Here is a 23,783-nt window from a genome sequence, read left to right as displayed (position 1 = left end):
GCTTTCAGACAGAGAGGACAGTGTAAGGCATTTCTTTGAAGGAGAGCAAAAAAATTTCCCAGGGCTCTGGAGACGCGCGGTCTCGGTATGTCGTCCGGGGCACCCCGAAGGGCCAGAATCTAGAATTTGGGGCCCCTCCCACATTCCTGGAAAATTCCACCCTCAATTTATATGAATGGAGTTTTCTTAGCGGATTCGTGGAAAGGGCTCAGAAAGGCCCGAACGACCCGCGGACGTGGCGATCCTCTCGTCGGTGGCCCCTCGGGCAGACGGAGAAGTTTCGCGACCCTGCGCCTTCGTTCGGGGGTCAAATGGTCAGAAAATGGTCAAAACTTTATTTTTCAGGAATATGTCATTTAGGTTTTATTTAGGGCACTTCCCGGACACCGACGACATCCAGACTTTGACACCCCGTTGCTGGGGTCCCCAAGTGACCACAGACGAGGCCCCTAGATCGCGGGCCCTTTCTGACCCCATTTTTGAGACCGACCACGAAACCAGTATTAAAAGTCATTGGATAAATTGCAGGTGGAACATCCAGAAAACACGGTCAGAATGCTCCGGGGATGCCAAAACTTTGCAGGTGGGAACTTGGCGGGCCCCCGAATCCAAATTAGGTGAGACCAGGGTAAAGATGCACCCCCTGTGGAGAATTGCATACTGATCTCACACTGGTCTAATCTGGACCGAAGGGCTGGGTGGGTCGACCACCTTGGATCATGGATGTGGCATTGGTCAATCCCAGTATCACCTCAATTTGACTACGTTATGAACAGGATGCTGTTTTGGACTTAGAGTTTTTAAGAGGACAGATAGTGGGTTGATGGGCCTGGGGGCGTGACCAGGACCGCCCTCTGTGCCCGGGGAGCAAATATGGCATAATAGTGTTTAGGAGGACGGTTAGTGGGTTGATGGGCCCGGGGGCGTGACCAGGACCGCCCTCTGTGCCCAGGTGGCCAATCCGGCATCATAGTGTTTAGGAGGACAAATAGTGGGTTGGTGATGATCTTGTCCGGTTGTAACTTATTTGACGGACTCAGCATAAGCTGTTGTTGGACACGATCGTATCCGACCATGGGGCTTCCTCGTCGGAAGGGCTGGGTGGGTCGAGCACCCTAAATCATGGAGGTGCATCTCCTGCCCGTGTTCCAACTGCAATTTATTTGACCATCCAGACTAGTCTGTTGGTGGACACGATCGTATCCGGACATGGGGCTTCATGGTCGGAAGGGCTGGGTGGGTCGAGCACCCTGAATCATGGAGGTGCATCTCCTGCTCGTGTCCCCCCTGCAATTTATTTGACCATCCAGACTAGGCTGTTGTTGGACACGATCGTGTCCGACCATGGGGCTTCCTCGCCGGAAGGGCTGGGTGGGTCGAGCACCCTGAATCATGGAGGTGCATCTCCTGCCCGCGTCCCACCTGCAATTTATTTGACCATCCAGACTAGGCTGTTGGTGGACAAGTCGTATCCGGACATGGGGTACCCTGGACCCCGAGATGGACACCCTGGAGCTCCACAGAGACCATACCCGGCTCTCCATTTGGGCCCGGGCATCCCACTCTTAAGCACCCCCCCTCCGGACAAAGCCCCCCCCTCCCGGCCCTTACGGAAATTACAACCGTTGGTCAACCCGAAAAGACCTCCCACCGTTGGTCAACCCAAATCGACTTAGGTTTTGGAGCCTTGGGAAATCCCAGTGTCAACTTATTTTGACAATGTAAAAAAGTTATGAACGGGATGCTGTTTTGGACTTAGGTTTTGGAGCGCTCGTTTCCCCAGCCGTTGGTCAACCCGAATAGACTTAGGTTTTGGAGCGCTCGTTTCCCCAGCCGTTGGTCAACCCGAATCGACTTAGGTTTTGGAGCGTTCGTTTTTCCGGCCGTTGGTCACCCTAATCGACTTAGGTTTTGGAGCGTTGGTCAATCCCAGTATCAGCTTATTTTGACAATGTAAAAAGGTTGTGAACGGGATGCTGTTTTGGACAGAGCTCTCTGCTGATCTTGTCCGGTTGTAACTTATTTGACGGACTCAGCATAAGCTGTTGTCTGACACGATCGTGGGGCTCCCTGGTAGGAAGGGCTGGGTGGGTCGAGCACCCTGATTCATGGAGGTGGATCACCTGCCCGTGTCCGGCTGCAACTTATGTGACGCGACCAAAATAGCCTGTGGTTGGACACGGTCCTCCTGTCATACCGGAAGTGACCACCTGTAATCTATTTTGAGGACGACGTGTAGTATGTTCGTGGACATACATGTTTCGAACCCCTTTACATTTACATTTACATTTAGTCATTTAGCAGACGCTTTTGTCCAAAGCGACTTACAAGTGAGGTAAACAATAGAAGCAATTATGGCAACATAAGACAGCAATACATAAGTGCACTGGAAATAGTCTCATCAAGTCCAACACAATATACATAGCCAAGGGTATGTTAGTAGTTTTTTTTTTTTTTTTTTTTTAGATAAAGAGGAAGGTAGATAGAGAAAGAGATAAAGAGAAGGGTAACTAAATAAAGATAGTAAATCTGTAATTTAGGAAGTTAGGTAATGGTGGAAGAGATGGGTTTTTAGCCGAGTTTTAAAGACAGCTACAGTGTCAGCTGATCGTGTCACGACCGGCAGATCATTCCACAGTTGTGGGACAGTTCCTGAGAAGGTACGCGTTAGTGTTTTCTTCCCTTTTTGAGATGGTACCACAAGTCGTCGCTCGGTGGCAGAGCGCAGTGATCGAGAGGGTACATAAGGCTCTATAAGCAAGCGAAGATAAGGGGGTGCTGACCCAGTGGTGGTTTTAAAGGCCAGGAGCAGAGCCTTAAATTTGATGCGGGCTGCTATAGGAAGCCAGTGTAACTTGACAAAGAGAGGAGTGACGTGCGCCCTCTTTGGCTCATTGAAGACCACTCTTGCCGCTGCGTTCTGAATCATCTGTAAGGGTTTGGTCGTGCAGGCTGGAAGTCCTGCCAGAAGCGCATTGCAGTAGTCCAGCCTGGACAGGACAAGAGCTTGGACCAGGACCTGCGTAGCATGCTCATCTAGGAAAGGTCTAATTTTCCTAATATTGTAGAGGATGAATCTACAAGAGCGAGCGGTGCTGGCAACATGCTCCGTGAAGCTAAGCCGATCATCAATGACCACTCCCAGGTTTTTGGCCGTCTTGGAAGGCGTGATGGTCGAGGAACCTAGCTGAATGGAAAAGTTGTGCTGAATCTTTGGTTCGGATGATATGACAAGCAGTTCTGTCTTCGCAAGGTTAAGCTGGAGATGGTGATCCTTCATCCAGAGTGAGATGTCCCTCAGGCATGCCGAGATGCGGGCAGAAACCGTAGGATCATCAGGGTGGAACGACAAGTGGAGTTGAGTGTCGTCTGCATAGCAGTGGTAGGAAAAGCCATGTTTCCGAATGACAGAGCCCAGGGATGTCATGTATATCGAAAAGAGCAGCGGTCCAAGCACAGAGCCTTGAGGGACCCCGGTATCTAGACGTTGGGGTTCGGAGACGTCACCTCTCCAGGATACCCGAAATGACCTATCTGAGAGGTACGACTTGAACCATAAAAGCGCTGTGTCAGTGACACCCATAGACATGAGAGTCGACAGGAGGATGCGGTGATTGACGGTGTCAAAAGCTGCAGATAGATCCAGTAAGATCAGCACAGATGATTTGGAGGCTGCCCTTGCCTGCCTTAGGGCCTCAATGACTGATAGCAGCGCAGTCTCAGTTTAAGCCCTCTATGTGCTGTGAGGCAGGTACGTGCACCTCCAGGGGCCCCAGGAGGGAAAAAATTTACCCAGGCTCTAGAAACGCGCGGCCTCGGTATGTCGTCCGGGGCACCCCGAAGGGCCAGAATCTAGAATTTGGGGCCCCTCCCACATTCCTGGAAAATTCCACCCTCAATTTATATGAATGGAGTTTTCTTAGCGGATTCGTGGAAAGGGCTCAGAAAGGCCCGAACGACCCGCGGACGTGGCGATCCTCTCGTCAGTGGCCCCTCGGGCAGACGGAGAAGTTTCGCGACCCTGCGCCTTCGTTCGGGGGTCAAATGGTCAGAAAATGGTCAAAACTTTATTTTTCAGGAATATGTCATTTAGGTTTTATTTAGGGCACTTCCCGGACACCGACGACATCCAGACTTTGACACCCCGTTGCTGGGGTCCCCAAGTGACCACAGACGAGGCCCCTAGCTCGCGGGCCCTTTCTGACCCCTTTTTTGAGACCGACCACGAAACCAGTATTGGAAATCATTGGATACATTGCAGGTGGAACATCCAGAAAACACGGTCAGAATGGTCCTGGGATGCCAAAACTTCGCTGGTGGTAACATCGTGGGCCCCTGAACCGGCCCCCGGGTTTCGTAGCTCTGGGTGCATTTTCAGGGTTTTAAACATGGATGGTTTTAGGATGAAACTGGCCTGTTTCTGACTGTCTGCCATTGAAGTGAATGGGCAGGCAGAACTATACATTGAAAATTATAAAAACTGTTTATCTCGGTCCTGGGCCTTAGCCCTTCGGGTATGTCACCCAGGAGAACGTGTCACAACTATGTGTGCGATTTCAGACCAACCAGACCCCCGGGGATCTCACCCAAATAAGGGTGATACCAGGGTAAAGATCATCCCTTGTGGAGAATTTTATCCTGATCTCACCCAAATTAGGTGAGACCAGGGTAAAGATGCATCCAATGTGGAGAATTTTATCCTGATCTCACCCATTTTAGGTGAGACCAGGGTAAAGATGCAGCCCATGTGGAGAATTTTATCCTGATCTCACCCAAATTAGGTGAGACCGGGTGAGATCAAGATAAAATTTTCCACAGGGAATGCATCTAATCGGAATCTAATAGGGTCTAATCTAATAGGAATAGTAGAAAGGCAGCATTTTGAACTGTTAAATGATCAGGGACGTGACAAGCCATTTCGGCAAATGTTCCGGGAAGTGACAAGCCAATTCGGCAAGGTGTGACATGCCATTTAATGTCCCGGGACGTTACAAGCCATTTCGGCAAAGTTTAACATGACATTTAATGTCCCGGGACGTGACAAGCCATTTCGGCAAGGTTTAACATGACATTTAATGTCCCGGGACGTGACAAGCCATTTCGACAAGGTTTAACATGCCATTTAATGTCCCGGGACGTTACAAGCCATTACGGCAAGGTGTAACATGCCATTTAATGTCCCGGGACGTGACAAGCCATTTCGGCAAGATTTAACGTGCCATTTAATGTCCCGGGACGTGACAAGCCATTTCGGCAAGGTTTAACGTGCCATTTAATGTCCCGGGACGTGACAAGCCATTTCGGCAAGGTTTAACGTGCCATTTAATGTCCCGGGACGTGACAAGCCATTTCGGCAAGGTTTAACGTGACATGTAATGTCCTGGGACGTGACAAGCCATTTCGGCACAGTGTAACATGCCGTTTAATGTCCCGGGACGTGACAAGCCATTTCGGCAAGGAATATTTTAAAATTAAAAATCAACTTACAATAAAGCAATAACCTGTTTTGCCCCCATAACGAGAGTTTATGATGTCTATGCCAGAAAACATACGTTTATTTACACGTATGTAAGAAAAGTTGAAATTTAAAGAAGAAGCCCAAGCTTGGAACAAAACCTTGGTTTATTCACACAAACACACACACAGGCATCAAAACAGTTTACAATATAATTTAACTTCAATTGAACTTGACAAGAAAAGAACATTAATTTTAACAGGAACACTCTAACACGATTCACACAAAACAACACTACAACACAATAACTATTTACATAAAAAATGAACTATATATGCACTACTGTTGGTGGCTCTTTGTGGTTTTAAGGAGGGTTTTTTTGGCTTTTGATTGCAAATATATTTAAAAACATGCAGTATATATATTTGTGTTCACTCATCTAGCCATTCGAGGTTCAGACCTTCTCCTCGAAAAGAGTTGTGCTTGACGCCGTAATCAAACAGCAACTCCTCACATATATGAATATCTCTAATAGCCTTAAAAAGGATGACATACATCCTTCCTTCAGGGAAGTTCATCCTGCAGTGGACTGGCATCAGGTTTGCTCTCTTGGAGGAATGATTGATCCTTCGGCCAATGGTGTTTTCTGTTGGGTGGCCCTCGCAAGGGAAAGTCTCGGCGTCCACACATAGAGATCCAGTTCACCATCACGAAAAAAAAGGTAGCCCAATATCACCCTGGATGGACTCTTCTTCCTGCCCTCTGCTCCTGTAATTACCTTGCCATGGTAATCACAAACGAGGATCCATGGATCCATCTCCACCCGCACCTTACTGGCGGGTCTCCATTTGCCACTATGTCCTCAGGGCGAGGACAGTCGCTAATCCAACACTCTATTTAAATTTGCGAAGACACCTTGTTGACAGTCGGGGATCATCTTGAACACTGGGCTGTCAAAGACAAGTGTTAAATTAATATTTTTGTCAAAAGTTGGATTTATGTTACTTTGATGTTAGAAATAGTTTTAGCCTAATCCCCGAGTGACTGACTTTATAGACACTGAGGTAAGACTGTAAAGTAAAAGTACTTACTGTAAATGCAATCACTGCATCTGGTCACTGAAAGTATCTCAGGACTAGGATGGGATGGCTTCACAAAAGTACCGGAACAGTGTCCTGTGGTCTTCTTCCACGTGCTGCTGATCCAAGAGCCTCCTGTGGATGTCCAGCATGTCTGTCTGTGTTACACGGAGGACTCTCTGGCAGTCTTGGGGAGTCGGCTGAGCAGACCTAGAATGATAAGATGAAACAAAAAACAATTTAGGAGGCAAGTTAGAGATATTTCAGTGGGCGTGCCTGGTGCCTGCCTTTAAAATTTAAATTTAATGACTCTGCATAAAATTAAATGTAATACTAGTGAATAACAACTCACTTTTTGTTGTGTGTTTCCACTGCAGCACCTGGTGGTCTGTGACTGGATTCAGACTGTGCTTCCATGGGGCCATTCGGCAAGGTTTAACATGCCATTTAATGTTCCGGGACGTGACAAGCCATTTCGGCATGTAATGTCCCGTGACGTGACAAGCCATTTCGGCACGGTGTAACGTGCCATTTAATGTCCCGGGACGTGACAAGCCATTTCGGCAAGGTGTAACATGCCATTTAATGTCCCGGCACGTTACAAGCCATTTCGGCAAAGTTTAACATGCCATTTAAAGTGCCAGGACGTAACAAGCCATTTCGGCACTGTGCAAGATGACATTTAATGTCCCGGGACGTTACAAGCCATTTCGGCAAAGGTAAACATGACATTTAATGTCCCGGGACGTGACAAGCCATTTCGGCAAGATTTAACATGCCATTTAATGTCCCGGGACGTGACAAGCCATTTCGACAAGGTGTAACATGCCATTTAATGTCCCGGGACGTGACAAGCCATTTCGGCACAGTGTAACATGCCATTTAATGTCCCGGGACGTGACAAGCAATTTCGGCAAGGAATGTTTTAAATTTAAAAATCAATTTACAATTAAGCAATAACCTGTTTTATCCCCATAAAGAGAGCTTATGATGCCTATGCAAGAAAACATACGTTTATTAACACGTATGTAAGAAAAGATGAAATTTGAAGAAGCAGCCCAAACTTGGAACAAAAACTTGGTTTATTCACACAAACACACACACAAGCATCAAAACAGCTTAAAATATAATTTAACTACAATTGAACTTGACAAGAAAAGAACATTAATTTCAACAGGAACTAGGCCTGGCAAACTCGACTCCTTTTAAGGATCCGGGTTATTGTGAGTCACTCACTAAAGTGATCCGGGTTGTGTGAGTCACTTGAGTCACTTGAGTCAGTATTGCTCAATCGCCAAGAAAACTCAGTACAGACCCACTTGTAACCGGCTGATCCGCGCGACTCGAGATTCTCAGAGCCGGAAACATTGCAGACTCGCAGACCATGGGACTCCCTCGCTCTACAGATACACTTACCGGCTGATCCGCGCGAACTGTCTGACTCGAGATTCTCACTCAGAGCCGGAAACATTGCAGGCTCTGAGTGAGAAAGAATCTCGAGTCAGACAGTTCGCGCAGATCAGCCAGAGCCGTTTAGTGGATCTATAAGCGACTGAAGTCTCATCAAAAGCAAATCCACAACAAAAGCCTTTCACTTCTGAAATAACATGCTTATTGGTTTTAGGTTTGGTGTGTATGGTCGACCATTAAAAAAATAGTCCTAATAATAATAATAACTTTGATTAAAACCCAATATAGTATCAAAGACATTTACAATAAATATTATATTTTGTTGCTTTATATATATATATTAGGCTATATTATATTATGTAACAGTATAGGTAATATAAATAATTATATTAGTTGCCTAGTATTACCAGCCTATTAATATTAGGGCTGTCAAAAAATTAATCGTGATTAATCACATCTAAAATAAAAGTTTGTGTTTACATAACATATGTGTGTGTAATGTGTATAATTATTATGTATATATAAATACACACACATTCATGTGTATATTTAAGAAATATTTGCATTTATATACTGTATAAACATTTATATAATTTATATTATATAGAAATATAAATATTTTATATATAAATATAACCAATTTTTCTTAAATATATACATGACTGTGTGTGTTTTTATATATAAATATTAATTATACACACTACACACACATATGTTATGTAAACACAAACTTTTATTTTAGATGTGATTAATCACGATTAATCTTTTGACAGCCCTAATTAATATATTAGGTTATTAGACTCACATTAGTAGTAGCTAGCTGATTAGTATCCAGTAGTGTTAATAAACATTGTAGTAGAGCAGCATTAGACCTAAGCAAACTTTTCTATTGTTAACAAAACAACAACAAATAATTAATTATTATAATGTACCCCTTCTGTCCACAAAGAGCAATTAATTCTAATAGGTTTCTTTAGTGCTAACTTGACAACATGTTGTTATTCAGGTAGTGTCATAAAGCCCTTCCCCCTTCTCTTTTGTAATGTATCTGGCTGTTTGACCCTTTGCCCTGTGGCTGCACGGAAAGATACTGAGTAAAGTTGCCGTGGTAATGTACTTGACCGGCCCCCTTGACCTCTTACAGGTCTTAACAGGTCTATCTGATTGGAAGGTAAGAGGGTAGTCCCCATCCCCCGTCTAGTGTCCCCAACTCCCTCCTATTAGTCAAAAATTCTCTTGTAAAACACCTCAGAGAGAAGTAAGAAGTGAGAGTGGGGTCAAGATAATTTGGAGGTTAATTTCAAGGAGTTTTTGAAAATGAGCACCAGAAAGAAGAGCAATGTGTGGATGCACTTTGACCAGGAGAGCAAAACTCAAGTTAAATGCAAGTACTGCAAAAACCTGATTTCAAATCATGGAGGATCCACATCCAACATGAGGAGGCACTTAAAAACGAAGCACCCCACTGCACTGCTTGAAGACACACACGAAGTAGCAACAGAAGGAGCTGCAGAAGCAACAACAACAACAGAGGCAGCTGCAACTATATCTGCAACAGCATCTACCAGCTCTTCAGTGCCAGCTACAACATTACACGTTGAAAGAAGGCGGACACAATCTACAATGGGGGCATTTGTGAGACGGCCAATTCAACCACTGCAGCAGAGCAAAGTAGATGAAGCTCTTATCAAGATGATTGCCACTGACTTTCAGCCATTTTCAATTGTGGATGACAGGGGCTTCAGAGCATACACACAGGCACTGGACCCTTCATACATCCTACCAAGCAGAGGCACAGTTTCCAACAGGTTGCTCCCTAATCTGTATGAAAAAGTCAGAGCAGACCTTAAAGACAAAATCAAGACTGCTCCTGCTGTTTGCATAACAACAGATTGCTGGACCTCCAGCACAACAACCAGTTACATGTCAGTGACATGTCACTATATTCAAGATTTTAAGCTGAAGTCCAATTTATTGGATTGCTTTATAGTGACAGAAAGCCACACTGCAGAACATCTGGCACACAAATTAGATCTTGTGACCCAAGAGTGGGGTATAAAGGACAAGATTGCTGCTTGTGTCACAGACAATGCTAGCAACATCCTTAAGGCTGTGAAGGAGGTGCTGAAGTGGAACCACATCAGTTGTTTTGCACATGTTATTAATCTGGTGGTCAGGAATGCACTTCAGCAGCCTGATATAGTTGCTATCATTCAGAAGGTAAAGTCCATTGTGGAATATGTGCGTAGAAGCACAGTGGCCTCTGCAAAGCTGCGTGAGGTCCAGCAACAGATGGGACAAGCTACATTGCGACCAAAGCAAGATGTGGCAACGCGCTGGAATTCCACATTTTACATGCTCCAGCGTATGCTAAAAATTAAAGAGCCCCTGGTCTCCACACTGGCACTGGTGAACCCACAGCTGCCAGCACTAACTCTGGCTGAGTGGGAAACAGTAGAGGAGGCCTGTGATGTGCTACAGCCCTTTGAGGAGGTCACAGTAGAAATGAGCTCAGAGAGGTATGTAAAATATACTGTACATATATACAAAAGGTTTTTATAGTTATACTTATATTTGTAGACATTTTGTCCAAAGTGACTTACAGAATATTAACATTTCAAAAGTTAAATAATTAACCGTTTAAAAACTTACATTAAGCACAATATTAACAATAACATCAATATAAATATAAAATATCAGAAAGAAAAATAATGAGTTTTAAGCTAATCATATGAAAACCATAACTCTGTAAGATAATTGCTTAATTAAAGGAAGTAAATTTAATATACATACAATATTATTGTTTTTCATAAGACCTATTAGTGTTGAAAAAACTTGTAAATACTGTCTTTTACTCAGCATACACTGACCATAATTTATTATTTGTTTTCTCACAGCTATGTGACGGGCTCCAAAGCAATTTTGATTGCCCGTGGCCTCCAGAGAATTATTGCTCACAGGCAGAGAAATCCTTCCAAGACTGAGCCAGTGAGAAGGCTTGTCAGCACTTTAGCTTTTGAATTGGAAAAGCGCTTCACAAACATTGAGCGTGTTCGTGTCTTGGCCGAGGCAACTTTTTTGGACCCACGGTTCAAAAAACATGCTTTTGTAAATGAGAGGAACGCAGACGACACCATGTCAAGGGTGGTGGGGGCAACAGCTAAGGCGGCAGCTCCAACATCGGCCACAGAAGAGAGTGAGGATGGCACAGCTGCTGCTGCTGCTGCTGCTGAAGCAAGCCACGAACATCAGTCAGTGCCTCAAGTTTGGGCTGACTTTGAAGAAAGGGTGACCAGTTTACGCCCAGACAATCAAAACCCCTTAACTGAGGCCATGCTTGAGGTCAAAGGTTTTTTGTCAGAACAACTTATCCCCCGCACAACTGACCCACTGCAATGGTGGAAAGTCAGAGCACTGGTATATAAAAACATGTGCACAGTCATGCACACTAGACTCTGCATTGTTGCCACCTCGGTGCCCTCAGAGAGGGTATTTTCTAAAACAGGCCAAATCCTTTCACAGAGGAGGTGTAGCCTCAGCACTATGAAAGTGAGCCAGTTGGCATTTTTAAATGCCAACATATAATAATGCTAATGCTACTTATAATGTAAATAGTTATTTCGTTTTATATTAGCATTTATTATTTGCACATTTTGCATTTTTGTTCCATTTGATTGTTGTTTTTGTATTTAATATATCTTATTGTTATATTTTATTGTTGTTGTATTATTTTACTAGTAATTTGCACATTTAGCATTTTTGAATATTTGGTCAATCTTAAATTGATTTGCACATTTGGCATTTTTTTCTTATTCTTAGTCACTTTTAAATTTATTTGCAGTTTGCATTTCCAACTATTATTATGCCATTGCCTATGCATGGCTAAATGTTGTGTGTTTCTTTTATCAGGTGTGCCACTTTAAAATAAATGCTTGTTACTACACTGGTAGTCAAAAGTCTTGGTCCATCATTCTTTATCAACTCCACTTTCATTTTAAGGGAAACACTGCAGAAAACTGCTGTCATAGTAAAGACGGTAAATGACAGACTAAAAAATACCACATCTGAAATATATATATTTCTTATTTTTATTTTATTTTTTAAATTGCAGAATACATTTGTTACAATTAGTCAAAGAAATATATTGAACTTGTAGTTCACAAATCATTATGTTACAGAACATGTGTGCATAAAGAACCAAAAAATAGATAAAAAAGTACAAAATAAAGAGAAAAATAATAAATATCAGTCAATAGATAGGTAGATGAACTAAATATAATATATCAAGTAGTCAGTAAAAAAGAAAAAATATAAACAATAAAAGGTACATAGCCAGAGTATCAGACAGACGGTAAGTATCAGTTAAATTAAGAAGTTAAGTATGGCGTTTTTATGCTGATTTACCCTTTAATCCAGAAATATAATCTATAGATTTTTTTTTAATCAAGTTTAAAAATATTGAAAATTGGTGAGTCTTCCTCCTACTACGTTATGGTGTAATGGGTCAGAACCGGAGTCTTGAGTCTGCAATGTTTCCGGCAGATCGCGAATCTGCAATGTTTTCCGGCTCTGACTCAAGAGACAGTTCGCTTGGATCAGCCGGTTACGAGTTGAGAGATTCTCAAATCAGAGCCGGAAACATTGCAGATTCGCATGTGTCTTGAGTCCGCAATGTTTCCGGTTCTGAGTGCGAATCTCGGGTCAGTTCGCGGGTCGAGCGGATCAGCAGGTCTCTCGAGTTTGCAATGTTTCCGGCTCTGAGTGCGAATCTCGGGTCAGTTCGCGGGTCGAGCGGATCAGCAGGTCTCTCGAGTTTGCAATGTTTCCGGCTCTGAGTGCGAATCTCGGGTCAGTTCGCGGGTCGAGCGGATCAGCAGGTCTCTCGAGTTTGCAATGTTTCCGGCTCTGAGTGAGAATCTCGGGTCAGTTCTCGCGCAGATCAGCCGGTTACGAGTGGATCTGTAGAGCGAGCGAAGTCTCATCAATAATGTTGCAAGAGGTTTGTGTGTGTGGTGGCGCTGTTTATGGTTTTACATTGAATTGTAGTATGACTCAACTGATCCGGGTTAATGATACTAGAGACTCGCGACTCATGAGTTAATTTAAAGATCCGGGTGAAAGATCCGAGTGAGTCACGACTCAAACAGGTCTAACAGGAACACTCAAACAAGGTTCACACAAAACAACAACACAACAACTATTTACATAAGAAATTACCAATATGCACTACTGTTGGTGGCTCTTTGTGGTTTTAAGGAGGGTTCTTTTGGCTTTTGAAACAAGCGAGGCCGCTTTCTGCAACTTTGGGGAACCCCTAAAGGGGCTCAAGTTTAAGGGAGAAAGCTGTATGACCGCCCTCCGGGAAAGCTTTGACGAGGAGGTCCTCGGCTTGGACTCTGCTGAGGTACCTGGTTGCGGGTACTCTGTCGGTTCCTCGTCTGGGGCCTCCTCATTGCTGTCCTTCTAGAAAAAGCAAGTGAAGAAACGGATGAGCTGTTGGTCTTGAGTGTGCAAAAACATCACACAGGGATCTTGTGGAGAGAGATATTACCGTGTCAACCTTGCGCTTTTTGCTTTTTGACTTCACAGGAGAGCCCTTACTCGCCTTCCTCTTCTTGGTGGGGGTCTTCTTGACGGGGGAGGATTCAGGTCCCTGGAGCAGCATGTCAAAGAGCCGCCGGTGATCTGTGGCCTGGCTGACATCCAGGTTGAGTGCATAAAAGCGGTCAGCTGTAACGGTGTCGTGGCACATGAACTGTGCCACTTTGTGGCGGTCATCTGCCGTGTGGGTGTTTTTTGCCTGCGTGGGGAGAGAGATAGAGAGAGAGAAATAGAAAAAAAACGAGGTTTAGAACAGGCCGGGCTGTCAATAAAAACAAGGTCTAGGTGGAACACTCACATGGGTTGAGATGGAGGTGCGGATGTCAGTAAAGGTTGGAGTTCCGGTCAAACCCATGCTGCTCCAGGCCTCTTGAAAATACGCATTGAGGTTCCGGCAAAAGTTCGGCTTGGAGGTGAAAAAGAAATACTTCGCCTCCTCGCCGCCCGTCAGCAACGACCTCATGCTGAGGAAATCCGTCATCCAGCCGTACTCCTCCCCCGTCAAGGACATCTGTGCCGCCCCAAACTGCTGGTTGGTCTTGTGCGTTGCTATCTGCAGGGGAGAGAGATGAGAGAACAGGTAAGAGACAGGTCAAAGTGACTCGCGAGAGGGAGAGAGAAAGAAAGGGGTCTTACGTTAATCAGGTAGGAGTCCCCTGTGGAGCTTTTGCGGGCACCCTCCACCTCCTCTATCGTCATATTCTGGTAAACACCGCCTCGGTGGCCGAAGATGGATGCCAGGTATGCAGTCATGTGCCCGTAAAAGCTCCACTGGTCTTTGGAGCTTATTGTTTCTCTGAGGCGGGCTGTGGAGAGAGAGCAACAAAGACAGAGTGTCATGCAGTGCAGCGGGGAAATGCGATGGCCAAGGTTTCTTCAGCGGAGAGTGCTGTTGAATACTCACCCAAGATTTCCGGAATCGCCGCCCTCGCCTTGGAACGGCACTTGAGGAGCTCCGCCTTGGGGATCAGGCGCCCTTCTTTGGCCGTTTTCACGGCGACCTGGTGGACCACCACTTTCCTCCTCATAGACTTTATTGCAGTGCGTATCTCCCTTTGTATGGATACCATGGCCTTCTTAGAAAGGCGGCTGGTCTGCGGAGGTGTTTGGCTCAAGTAGTCTACGAACTGTGCCGCATTTTTGACATAGTGTTGGATGGTGGTCTCGGTAATCTTGGCCCGCCTCAGAAAGTTCACCCAGGACCTTACTCGCTGCGTGTCCTCCAGGAAGAGGAAGCTGGAGAGGTTGGTCTTCCCGTCCGCCATGTAGCCAATGAAGTTTTTGATCCTGTAGATCTTCGAGGCGACATTGTTAAGGAGCTTCGCGGACGGGTCGGACCCCTCTTGGTGTCTCTTGTACTCCTCTAGCAGCTCGTCTGCGGTAAAGAAGAGAGAGAGAAAACAAGGCACAAGTCAGTCAAGGACGCAGAAGGGCATTAGAGTGACAAAGAGCACAAAGGGTGGTACTCACTCAGGGCCGCCACGTGCTCGGGGTACTGGGGCAAGTGCTCCGATGCCTCCTGAGAGGTGCTCGGCTCGGGGGAGGGATATCTAAGAGTGGTCTCCTGAGGGGTCTGCTGAGGGGTATCCTGCGGCGTGTCTTGCCCTTCCTGTGGCTCATCCAGGGCGGACAGCAACTTCTTGGTTACGCTGGTCAGCTGGGCAGAGGAGGAGGGCCTAAACTTTCGTTTCAACGACCTGTACCTGCGAGTTACGTCGCGCAAGGCTGTTGTAAGAGTGTCGACCTGCTGGTTTAGGTTAGCCACCTCCTCCCTGGCACGCCGGCAGAGTTGTTTTGGGCACTGCGCCTCCTCTTCCTCTTCCTCCGGATCCAGAGGAACCGGCTCGTCCTCAAGCTCAACGAGGTCGAGCCTCGAGGCCATGGGGACTGCAGGGTCGGAGGCTCGGAGCTCGGACAGCTGTTTCAAAATAACATCTTTTTTGCACCTCTTGATCGCATCCTTCCTCGCCCTCTTAGAAAGTTCCGAGTGTGTCTGGATGTGCCGGTCCAGCCGGGTGGTGACCTTGTCGCATCCAGGCACGGAGCACTTGCCCTCTCTGTACTTCACCCTGCCTGATTCCAGGGCCAGTAGAAGCTTTCTCTCCTTCACGTTGACCACTTTGTGGTAAACACGTAGATGCTGACTCAGCTGTGCATATGATCTACCACAGATCGGGCAAAACTGAACCATCGTTCCGTCTGCCAAACACATAAATGTTAACAAGTTAAAATACTACATTGTTTATGGTTTGTTCATGTTAGCTAATGCATCTATTACCTGTAATGCATACATACATAGTACTACATTTGGTTGTTTTTAAGTATTACAATTAAATAAGCAGCTTGTTCTAACAAAATTTAGTCTGAAATATAAGTGCTCATTGCAAATGTAAAACTGTATCAATTTTGACTTACTTCCTTGTGATCAACAAAACTCCAGAAAAATGACACTGAAGCACAAAGTGATGGCAGTCCAGGCTTTAATAACTTGCAACCTGACCAGTTTCAGTTTCTCACATTTAAGCAGTGTGTTTAATGTTATAACATGCTCCTTGACGTAACGCGCCATGTCGGCAATGTAAAACTTTCAGTACGTAACGCACCATGTTGGCTAAAACATTTAATGCCGCAAAATTTTCCGGTACGTGATGCGCCATGTCGGCAAAGTGTAACATGCAATTTAATGTCCCGGGACGTGACGAGCCATTTCGGCACGGTGTAACATGCCATTTGATGTCCCGAGACGTGACGAGCCATTTCTGCAAGGTGTAACATGCCATTTAATGTCCCGGGACGTGACGAGCCGTTTCGGCAAGGTGTAACATGCCATTTGATGTCCCGGGACGTGACGAGCCGTTTCGGCAAGGTGTAACATGCCTTTTGATGTCCCGGGACGTGACGAGCCATTTCGGCAAGGTGTAACATGCCGTTCGATGTAACCTACGTGATGCGCCATGTTGACAGTGTTTTCAATGCAGTAAAATGTGCCGGGACGTAACGCGCCATATCGCTGTATTTTAAATGCCGCAAAATGTTCCGGTACGTAACGTGTCATGTCGCTGTATTTTAAATGCAGTGAAACATTCCGGGACGTGACGTGACATGTCGACTGTTGTTTTCAATGCAGCAAAATGTTCCGGTACGTAACGTGTCATGTCGACTGTTGTTTTCAATGCCGCAAAATGTTCCGGGACGTGACCCGCCATGTCGGCAGTGTTTTCAATGCAGTAATATGTGCCGGGACGTAACGTGCCATATCGCTGTATTTTAAATGCCGCAAAATGTTCCGGTACGTAACGTGTCATGTCGCTGTATTTTAAATGCAGTAAAACATTCCGGGACGTGATGTGACATATCGACTGTTGTTTTCAATGCAGCAAAATGTTCCGGTACGTAACGTGTCATGTCGACTGTTGTTTTCAATGCAGTAAAATGTTCCGGTACGTAACGTGTCATGTCGCTGTATTTTAAATGCAGCAAAAATGTGCCGGGACGTAACGCGCCATGTCGACTGTTGTTTTCAATGCAGTAAAATGCTCAGGGACTTAATGTGCCATGTAGGCTGTTTTTGGATGCAGTGACATTTGTAATTTATCATTATTGGTTTGATATCCTCGAAAATATTATTTTGGAAATGACGTTTTTTTTCAGTCATTTGTTAATTATATTGCGATTTAATTAAAATTACATTTATCATTTTACTTAAACTTTTATAAATACTTTTATTATTATTATTATTATTGGTTTGACTGGTTCGAAAACACTATTAGAGAAATTAAGTTTTTTCCGCTATTTCTTAATTATATCGTGATTTTAAATTAAATATATATCGCGATTTACTTAACCTTATATAAAAACTTTTATTATAACTTGGCATCCTGTCAAGAGCATCGATCGATTGAAAGTAAGTGGTAAGGTGTTGTTTACATTTATGATTATTTACCTCACTGGGTTGCAGTCTCTGTTTATTGCAATGCTGACAGAAACGTCAGTTTACTCTTTTAAAACTATTAATCATCTTTCTTGTCAGTGTCAATGCAGAAACGACTTAAATTACACAACAGTTAGCGGCTATGCTTGTTAACTCCGCTGGTTTGCAACAACAAACATTATAATTAACCCCTGAGACCCAAAAATGATTACAATCCGTCAATTATACTGCTTACTGGTTTGGATTTCATTCTGTGAATGATTTAAAACTTTTAATTTATTGTCAGTGTCAATGCAGAAACGACTTAGTTAGCAGCAATGCTTGTTTACATCGCTGTTTGCAAACACATACATTACAATTAACCCCTGAGACCTTTAACTTTATCTAAGGACAAAAAACTATTGAATTTCGCCTGTTTTCTGTTATGATTTTAACAGAGCTGTCAGTTCAGTAATTTAAAAGTTTTTATTCTAATTATTTAAAGTTTGCATCCTAATAAAAAGTCAGTTATAGTGCTTATTCGTTTGGATTTCATTCTGTGACTGCTTTAAAACTTTGAATCATCATTTCTGTTCAAAGTCAATGTAGAAACGACTTAAATTAGGCAGCTATGCTTGTTTACATCGCTGTTTGCAACAACAAAAATTACAATAAACGCCTGAGACCTTTAACTTTATCTAAAGGACCAAAAATGATTGAATTCTGCCTGTTTTCTATTGTGAATTAAAGAGAGCTGTGAGTTTTGTAATTTAAAACTTTTTATTATAATTATTTAAAGTTTACATGCTAATAACAAGTCAGTTATATTGCTTATTTGTTTGGATTTCATTCTGTGACTGCTTTAAAACTTATCATTATTGTAAATGTTTTGACATTTTTCAGATGGAGGTTACATGTGTTTTTTGCTTGATTAAACTTAAGCACATCAGCCAGCACCTTAAGTACAAGCACAAAATATTTAACATTATTGAGCGTAAGCTAATAATAAATATGATACGGGGCAAGGTCCGCATTGACAACATGCCTTGCCCTGTGTGCAAAAAACATGTGCGCCATGTAGAGGTGCACCTGAGGGTGGTGCACAAAGACCTAAAGGTAAGTGACCTGACCGATAGGCTTTTGTGAGATGCTATGAGTAAAAGCGTCATTAGGTCATAACAAATTTCAACAATTGTTTCAGGAAAAGCACAGGGCCCAGATGCTCAAGGGCCTGAGGCAGCAGGCTACAAGAGCTAGGCTTCAGGCCCTGTCAGCCACAAACCCCACCGTGCCTCTGGCGACACAGTGGGGTGCGACGGGCCTGGAGCCGGCAGACCAGCCCGCAGACCAGTCCGCAGACCAGCCCGCAGACCAAGTTCCAAGGGAGGAGGGTAAGCTTCTTTATGAAATCCGGAAGCTTATGCAATCTGTCGAGCCCCCTGTCCAAGAGGACGTCAGGTCTCTGCAGGGTAGCGTTTGGTCGCTCGAGTCAACGCAATGATTTCAGAGTTTGCGAAACTTGTGAATGGACACTATGTATTTCTGTCTTTCAGTAGTGCACGAAGTCCCCACAGCCCCAGAGGAGCAGCTGGTAGCTTACCCTCCTACAGACATTTTGGCCGAAGCGCTCCACGAGGCCCTGCATGGTAGGTCACGAGTTTAACAACGAAAACGCTGCGAACTCTTGAGCGACCAAAGGATAAATTTGATGTCTGTTTCTCTGTCTTTCAGTCGTGTACGAACTCCCCACAGCCCCAGAGGAGGATCTGGTCGCCCCGGACTGGGAGCTGGCTACCCCGGACTGGGAGCTGGTCGGCCATGAGGAGGAGGTGGTGGCCACGCCCTCCGTGCTTTTTTATGACCTCACAGATGAAGAGCTCCACGTGGACCTGCATGGTAGGTCACGAGTTTAACAACAAAAACGCTGCGAACTCTCGAGCGACCAAAGGCTAAATTTGATGTCTGTTTCTCTGTCTTTCAGTTGTGCACAAAGTCCCTGGAGCAATGGTGCACCGGAGTGGGAGCTGGTCATGCACGAGAAGGAGGTGGTTACCTCTCGGCCAAGCACGCCTTGACAAGTTTTTTTTTTTTTAGTTTTAAAGTTTGATTTGTAAATTATTTTGGTTTGATCATTTTGGATATTGTACAGTTTTTTAAGGTTTTGCGTGTTTGTTTTGATTTGTTTGAATTTTTATACGTTTTTGCATGTTTGTTTTGAAGTGTTGTGTGCTTTTTATAAGGAGTTTTGTTATTTATTTTTATAGTATGTTTTTCTTAGTGTGTTTAATATTTAACTTTTTTTAATAAATAACTTTTCCAGAATCTCTACTTCTCATTTATTCAAAGCTGACCAAATAATTGCAGGGCAGCACCACACATTCACCAGGCTCCATGTTCACTCCACTGATCTGTCGAGTATCCAGAATCTCTTGCATCATCTGCAATACAGAAAGGACTCTGGTTAACCAATGTTAATCTTGGCTGTTTACGTTCACATACCTCAAGAAACAAACTTTTTAAAATTAGATTAAACATTAACAAAAGTTGTTGTGCTCTTTTTCCAATCCTAATTCTTCATGCAAGCGTACACCTGGTAGGTATAGTAATGTTTGAGGACAACACTATACATGGCTTATTACTGTCACTTTGCACTCTGGAGACCCCTGAGTCTACTGTTCATGAAACACCATTTAGAATTCTGTCAAATAAACTTTAAAAGGGATGATTGTGTCAAATCATCCCTATGTAATATTAATAAGCAGGAGGTATATACAAGGTCAGTGGACTGCAAATTACCTTATGACTTCAAACATGTCTTCCTGTATGTGTACAACCAAAAATATTTGAAAACTTTTAAATAAACTAATTAAAATTAGGTGAGACCAGGGTAAAGATGCATCCCATGTGGAGAATTTTATCCTGATCTCACCCAAACTAGGTGAGACCGGGTTAAAGATGCATCCCCTGTGGAGAATTTTATCCTGATCTCAACCAAATTAGTTGAGACCAGGGTAAAGATGCATCCCATGTGGAGAATTTTATGCTGATCTCAACCAAATTAGGTGAGACCAGGGTAAAGATGCATCCCCTGTGGAGAATTTTATCCTGATCTCACCCAAACTAAGTGAGACCGGGTTAAAGATGCATCCCCTGTGGAGAATTTTATCCTGATCTCAACCAAATTAGTTGAGACCAGGGTAAAGATGCATCCCATGTGGAGAATTTTATCCTGATCTCACCCTGGTCTTATTTAATAGGAATATTAGAATGGCAGCCTTTTCAACTGTTAAAACATATGCAAATTAACTTATGACGTCAAACATGTCTTCCTGTATGTGTACAACCAAAAAAATTGGAAAACTTTTAAATAAACTAATTAAAATAAGGTGAGACCAGGGTAAAGATGCATCCCCTGTGGAGAATTTTATCCTGATCTAAACCAAATTAGTTGAGACCAGGGTAAAGATGCATCCCCTGTGGAGAATTTTATCCTGGTCTCACCCAAATTATGTGAGACCAGGGTAAATATGCATCCCATGTGGAGAATTTATCCTGATCTCACCCAAATTAGGTGAGACCAGGGTAAAGATGCATCCCATGTGGAGAATTTTATCCTGATCTCACCCAAATTAGGTGAGACCAGGGTAAAGATGCATCCCCTGTGAAGAATTTATCCTGATCTCACCCAAATTAGGTGAGACCAGGGTAAAGATGCATCCCATGTGGAGAATTTTATCCTGATCTCACCCAAACTAGGTGAGACCGGGTTAAAGATGCATCCCCTGTGGAGAATTTTATCCTGATCTCAACCAAATTAGTTGAGACCAGGGTAAAGATGCATCCCATGTGGAGAATTTTATGCTGATCTCAACCAAATTAGGTGAGACCAGGGTAAAGATGCATCCCCTGTGGAGAATTTTATCCTGATCTCACCCAAACTAAGTGAGACCGGGTTAAAGATGCATCCCCTGTGGAGAATTTTATCCTGATCTCAACCAAATTAGTTGAGACCAGGGTAAAGATGCATCCCATGTGGAGAATTTTATCCTGATCTCACCCTGGTCTTATTTAATAGGAATATTAGAATGGCAGCCTTTTCAACTGTTAAAACATATGCAAATTAACTTATGACGTCAAACATGTCTTCCTGTATGTGTACAACCAAAAAAATTGGAAAACTTTTAAATAAACTAATTAAAATAAGGTGAGACCAGGGTAAAGATGCATCCCATGTGGAGAATTTTATCCTGATCTAAACCAAATTAGTTGAGACCAGGGTAAAGGAGCATCCCATGTGGAGAATTTTATCCTGGTCTCACCCAAATTATGTGAGACCAGGGTAAATATGCATCCCATGTGGAGAATTTTATCCTGATCTCACCCAAATTAGGTGAGACCAGGGTAAAGATGCATCCCATGTGGAGAATTTTATCCTGATCTCACCCAAATTAGGTGAGACCAGGGTAAAGATGCATCCCCTGTGGAGAATTTTATCCTGATCTCAACCAAATTAGGTGAGACCAGGGTAAAGATGAATCCCATGTGGAGAATTTTATCCTGATCTCAACCAAATTAGGTGAGACCAGGGTAAAGATGCATCCCCTGTGGAGAATTTTATCCTGATCTCGCCCAAACTAGGTGAAACCGGGTTAAAGATCATCTGCTGTGGAGAATTTTATCCTGATCTCACCCAAACTAGGTGAGACCGGGTTAAAGATGCATCCCCTGTGGAGAATTTTATCCTGATCTCAACCAAATTAGTTGAGACCAGGGTAAAGATGCATCCCATGTGGAGAATTTATCCTTTAATTAAAATGAGGTGAGACCAGGGTAAAGATGCATCCCATGTGGAGAATTTATCCTTTAATTAAAATGAGGTGAGACCAGGGTAAAGATGCATCCTATGTGGAGAATTTATCCTGATCTCAACCAAATTAGGTGAGACCAGGGTAAAGATGCATCCTATGTGGAGAATTTTATCCTGATCTCAACCAAATTAGGTGAGACCAGGGTAAAGATGCATCCACTGTTATTTGGCAGGATAACACCAGCTGAACCCTTGGGTCCAACGCATACCCTCTGGTGTTGCCGGTTCTGTGGTACAAGTGAAGTGGCCTTTCAAATTAATAAGTAGGAGGTCATTACAAAGTTCGATGGAAAGGCCCCCTCCAGTAGAGTAACTGACCAGAATGGCGAAGGCCCCAGGCTCAAGTCGCCCGAGGTAAGACCGTGGGAAAATCCGGAGTGGGATTGCCGTATCTCGACTGGGGAAAGGGCTAGAGACTCGAAGGTAGGCTCGATGGATAGGCCCCCTCCAGTAGAGTAACTGACCACAATGGCGAAGGCATCGGACCCAAGTCGCCCGAGGTAAGACCGTGGGAAAATCCGGAGGGGACCACCGTATCTCGGCCGGGGAAAAGGCTAGAGACTCGAGGGTCGGCTCGTTGAAAAGGCCCCCTCCAGTAGAGTAACTGACCACAATGGTGAAGGCCTCGGACCCAAGTAGCCCGAGGTAAGACCGTGGGAAAATACGGGGGGGACCGCCGTATCTCGGCCGGGGAAAGGGCTAGAGACTCGAGGGTCGGCTCGTTTGAAAGGCCCCCTCCAGTAGAGTAACTGACCACAATGGCGAAGGCCTCGGACCCAAGTCGGCCGAGGTAAGACCGTGGGAAAATCCGGAGGGGACCACCGTATCTCGGCCGGGGAAAGGGCTAGAGACTCGAGGGTCGGCTCGTTGAAAAGGCCCCCTCCAGTAGAGTAACTGACCACAATGGCGAAGGCCTCGGACCCAAGTCGCCCGAGGTAAGACCGTGGGAAAATATGGGGGGGACCGCCGTATCTCGGCCGGGGAAAGGGCTAGAGACTCGAGGGTCGGCTCGTTTGAAAGGCCCCCTCCAGTAGAGTAACTGACCACAATGGCGAAGTCCGTCGGACGTTCCTTGGCGGAGATACAGCGCCCGGAAGTTCATTTGCTGATGTCAAGCTTAATAAGCTGTAAGAAGGCCGAATAAAGGATTTGTGGACGTCCACGAACCAACAAGTGGGTCTGTGTCAACTAAACTTAAAAAGGGATGATTGTGTCAAATAAACAGCGGTTGGGATGACATTACATCCCATTGTCACATTAATAAGCAGGAGGTCTTTACGAGGTTCGTGGACTACGCTAAATAAGCTGTAAGAAGGCCGAATAACGGATTTGTGGACGTCCACGGACCAACAAGTGGGTCTGTGTCGAATAAACTGAAAATGGGATGATTGTGTCAAATAAACAGCGGTTGGGATGACATTACATCCCAATGTCACATTATTAAGCAGGAGGTCTTTACGA

General features: G+C 44.4%; 2 protein-coding genes across 2 annotated transcripts; one reads left to right on the top strand and one right to left on the bottom strand.

The window, feature by feature from the left end:
• Positions 1–9,261: 9,261 nt before the first annotated feature.
• LOC135718074 (E3 SUMO-protein ligase ZBED1-like) lies at positions 9,262–12,608 on the top strand. The gene is made up of 3 exons (XM_065240365.1): positions 9,262–10,463; positions 10,842–11,349; positions 12,453–12,608. The coding sequence occupies exons 1-3, from the start codon at positions 9,262–9,264 to the stop codon at positions 12,606–12,608; spliced, it is 1,866 nt and encodes a 621-aa protein (XP_065096437.1).
• A 562-nt stretch (positions 12,609–13,170) lies between these two features.
• Positions 13,171–20,232, bottom strand: LOC135718096 (uncharacterized). Its single transcript, XM_065240384.2, has 7 exons — positions 19,807–20,232; positions 15,016–15,744; positions 14,450–14,920; positions 14,182–14,351; positions 13,844–14,098; positions 13,496–13,744; positions 13,171–13,407 (listed from the first exon to the last, which is right to left on the bottom strand). The coding sequence occupies exons 1-7, from the start codon at positions 19,832–19,834 to the stop codon at positions 13,171–13,173; spliced, it is 2,139 nt and encodes a 712-aa protein (XP_065096456.1). The 5' UTR covers positions 19,835–20,232.
• Between the last annotated feature and the right edge of the window lie 3,551 nt (positions 20,233–23,783).

This window comes from Paramisgurnus dabryanus, chromosome 11 (assembly GCF_030506205.2).
Source record: "Paramisgurnus dabryanus chromosome 11, PD_genome_1.1, whole genome shotgun sequence".
NCBI classification, from domain to species: domain Eukaryota; kingdom Metazoa; phylum Chordata; class Actinopteri; order Cypriniformes; family Cobitidae; genus Paramisgurnus; species Paramisgurnus dabryanus.
This window is presented reverse-complemented; position numbering and strand designations above follow the sequence as displayed.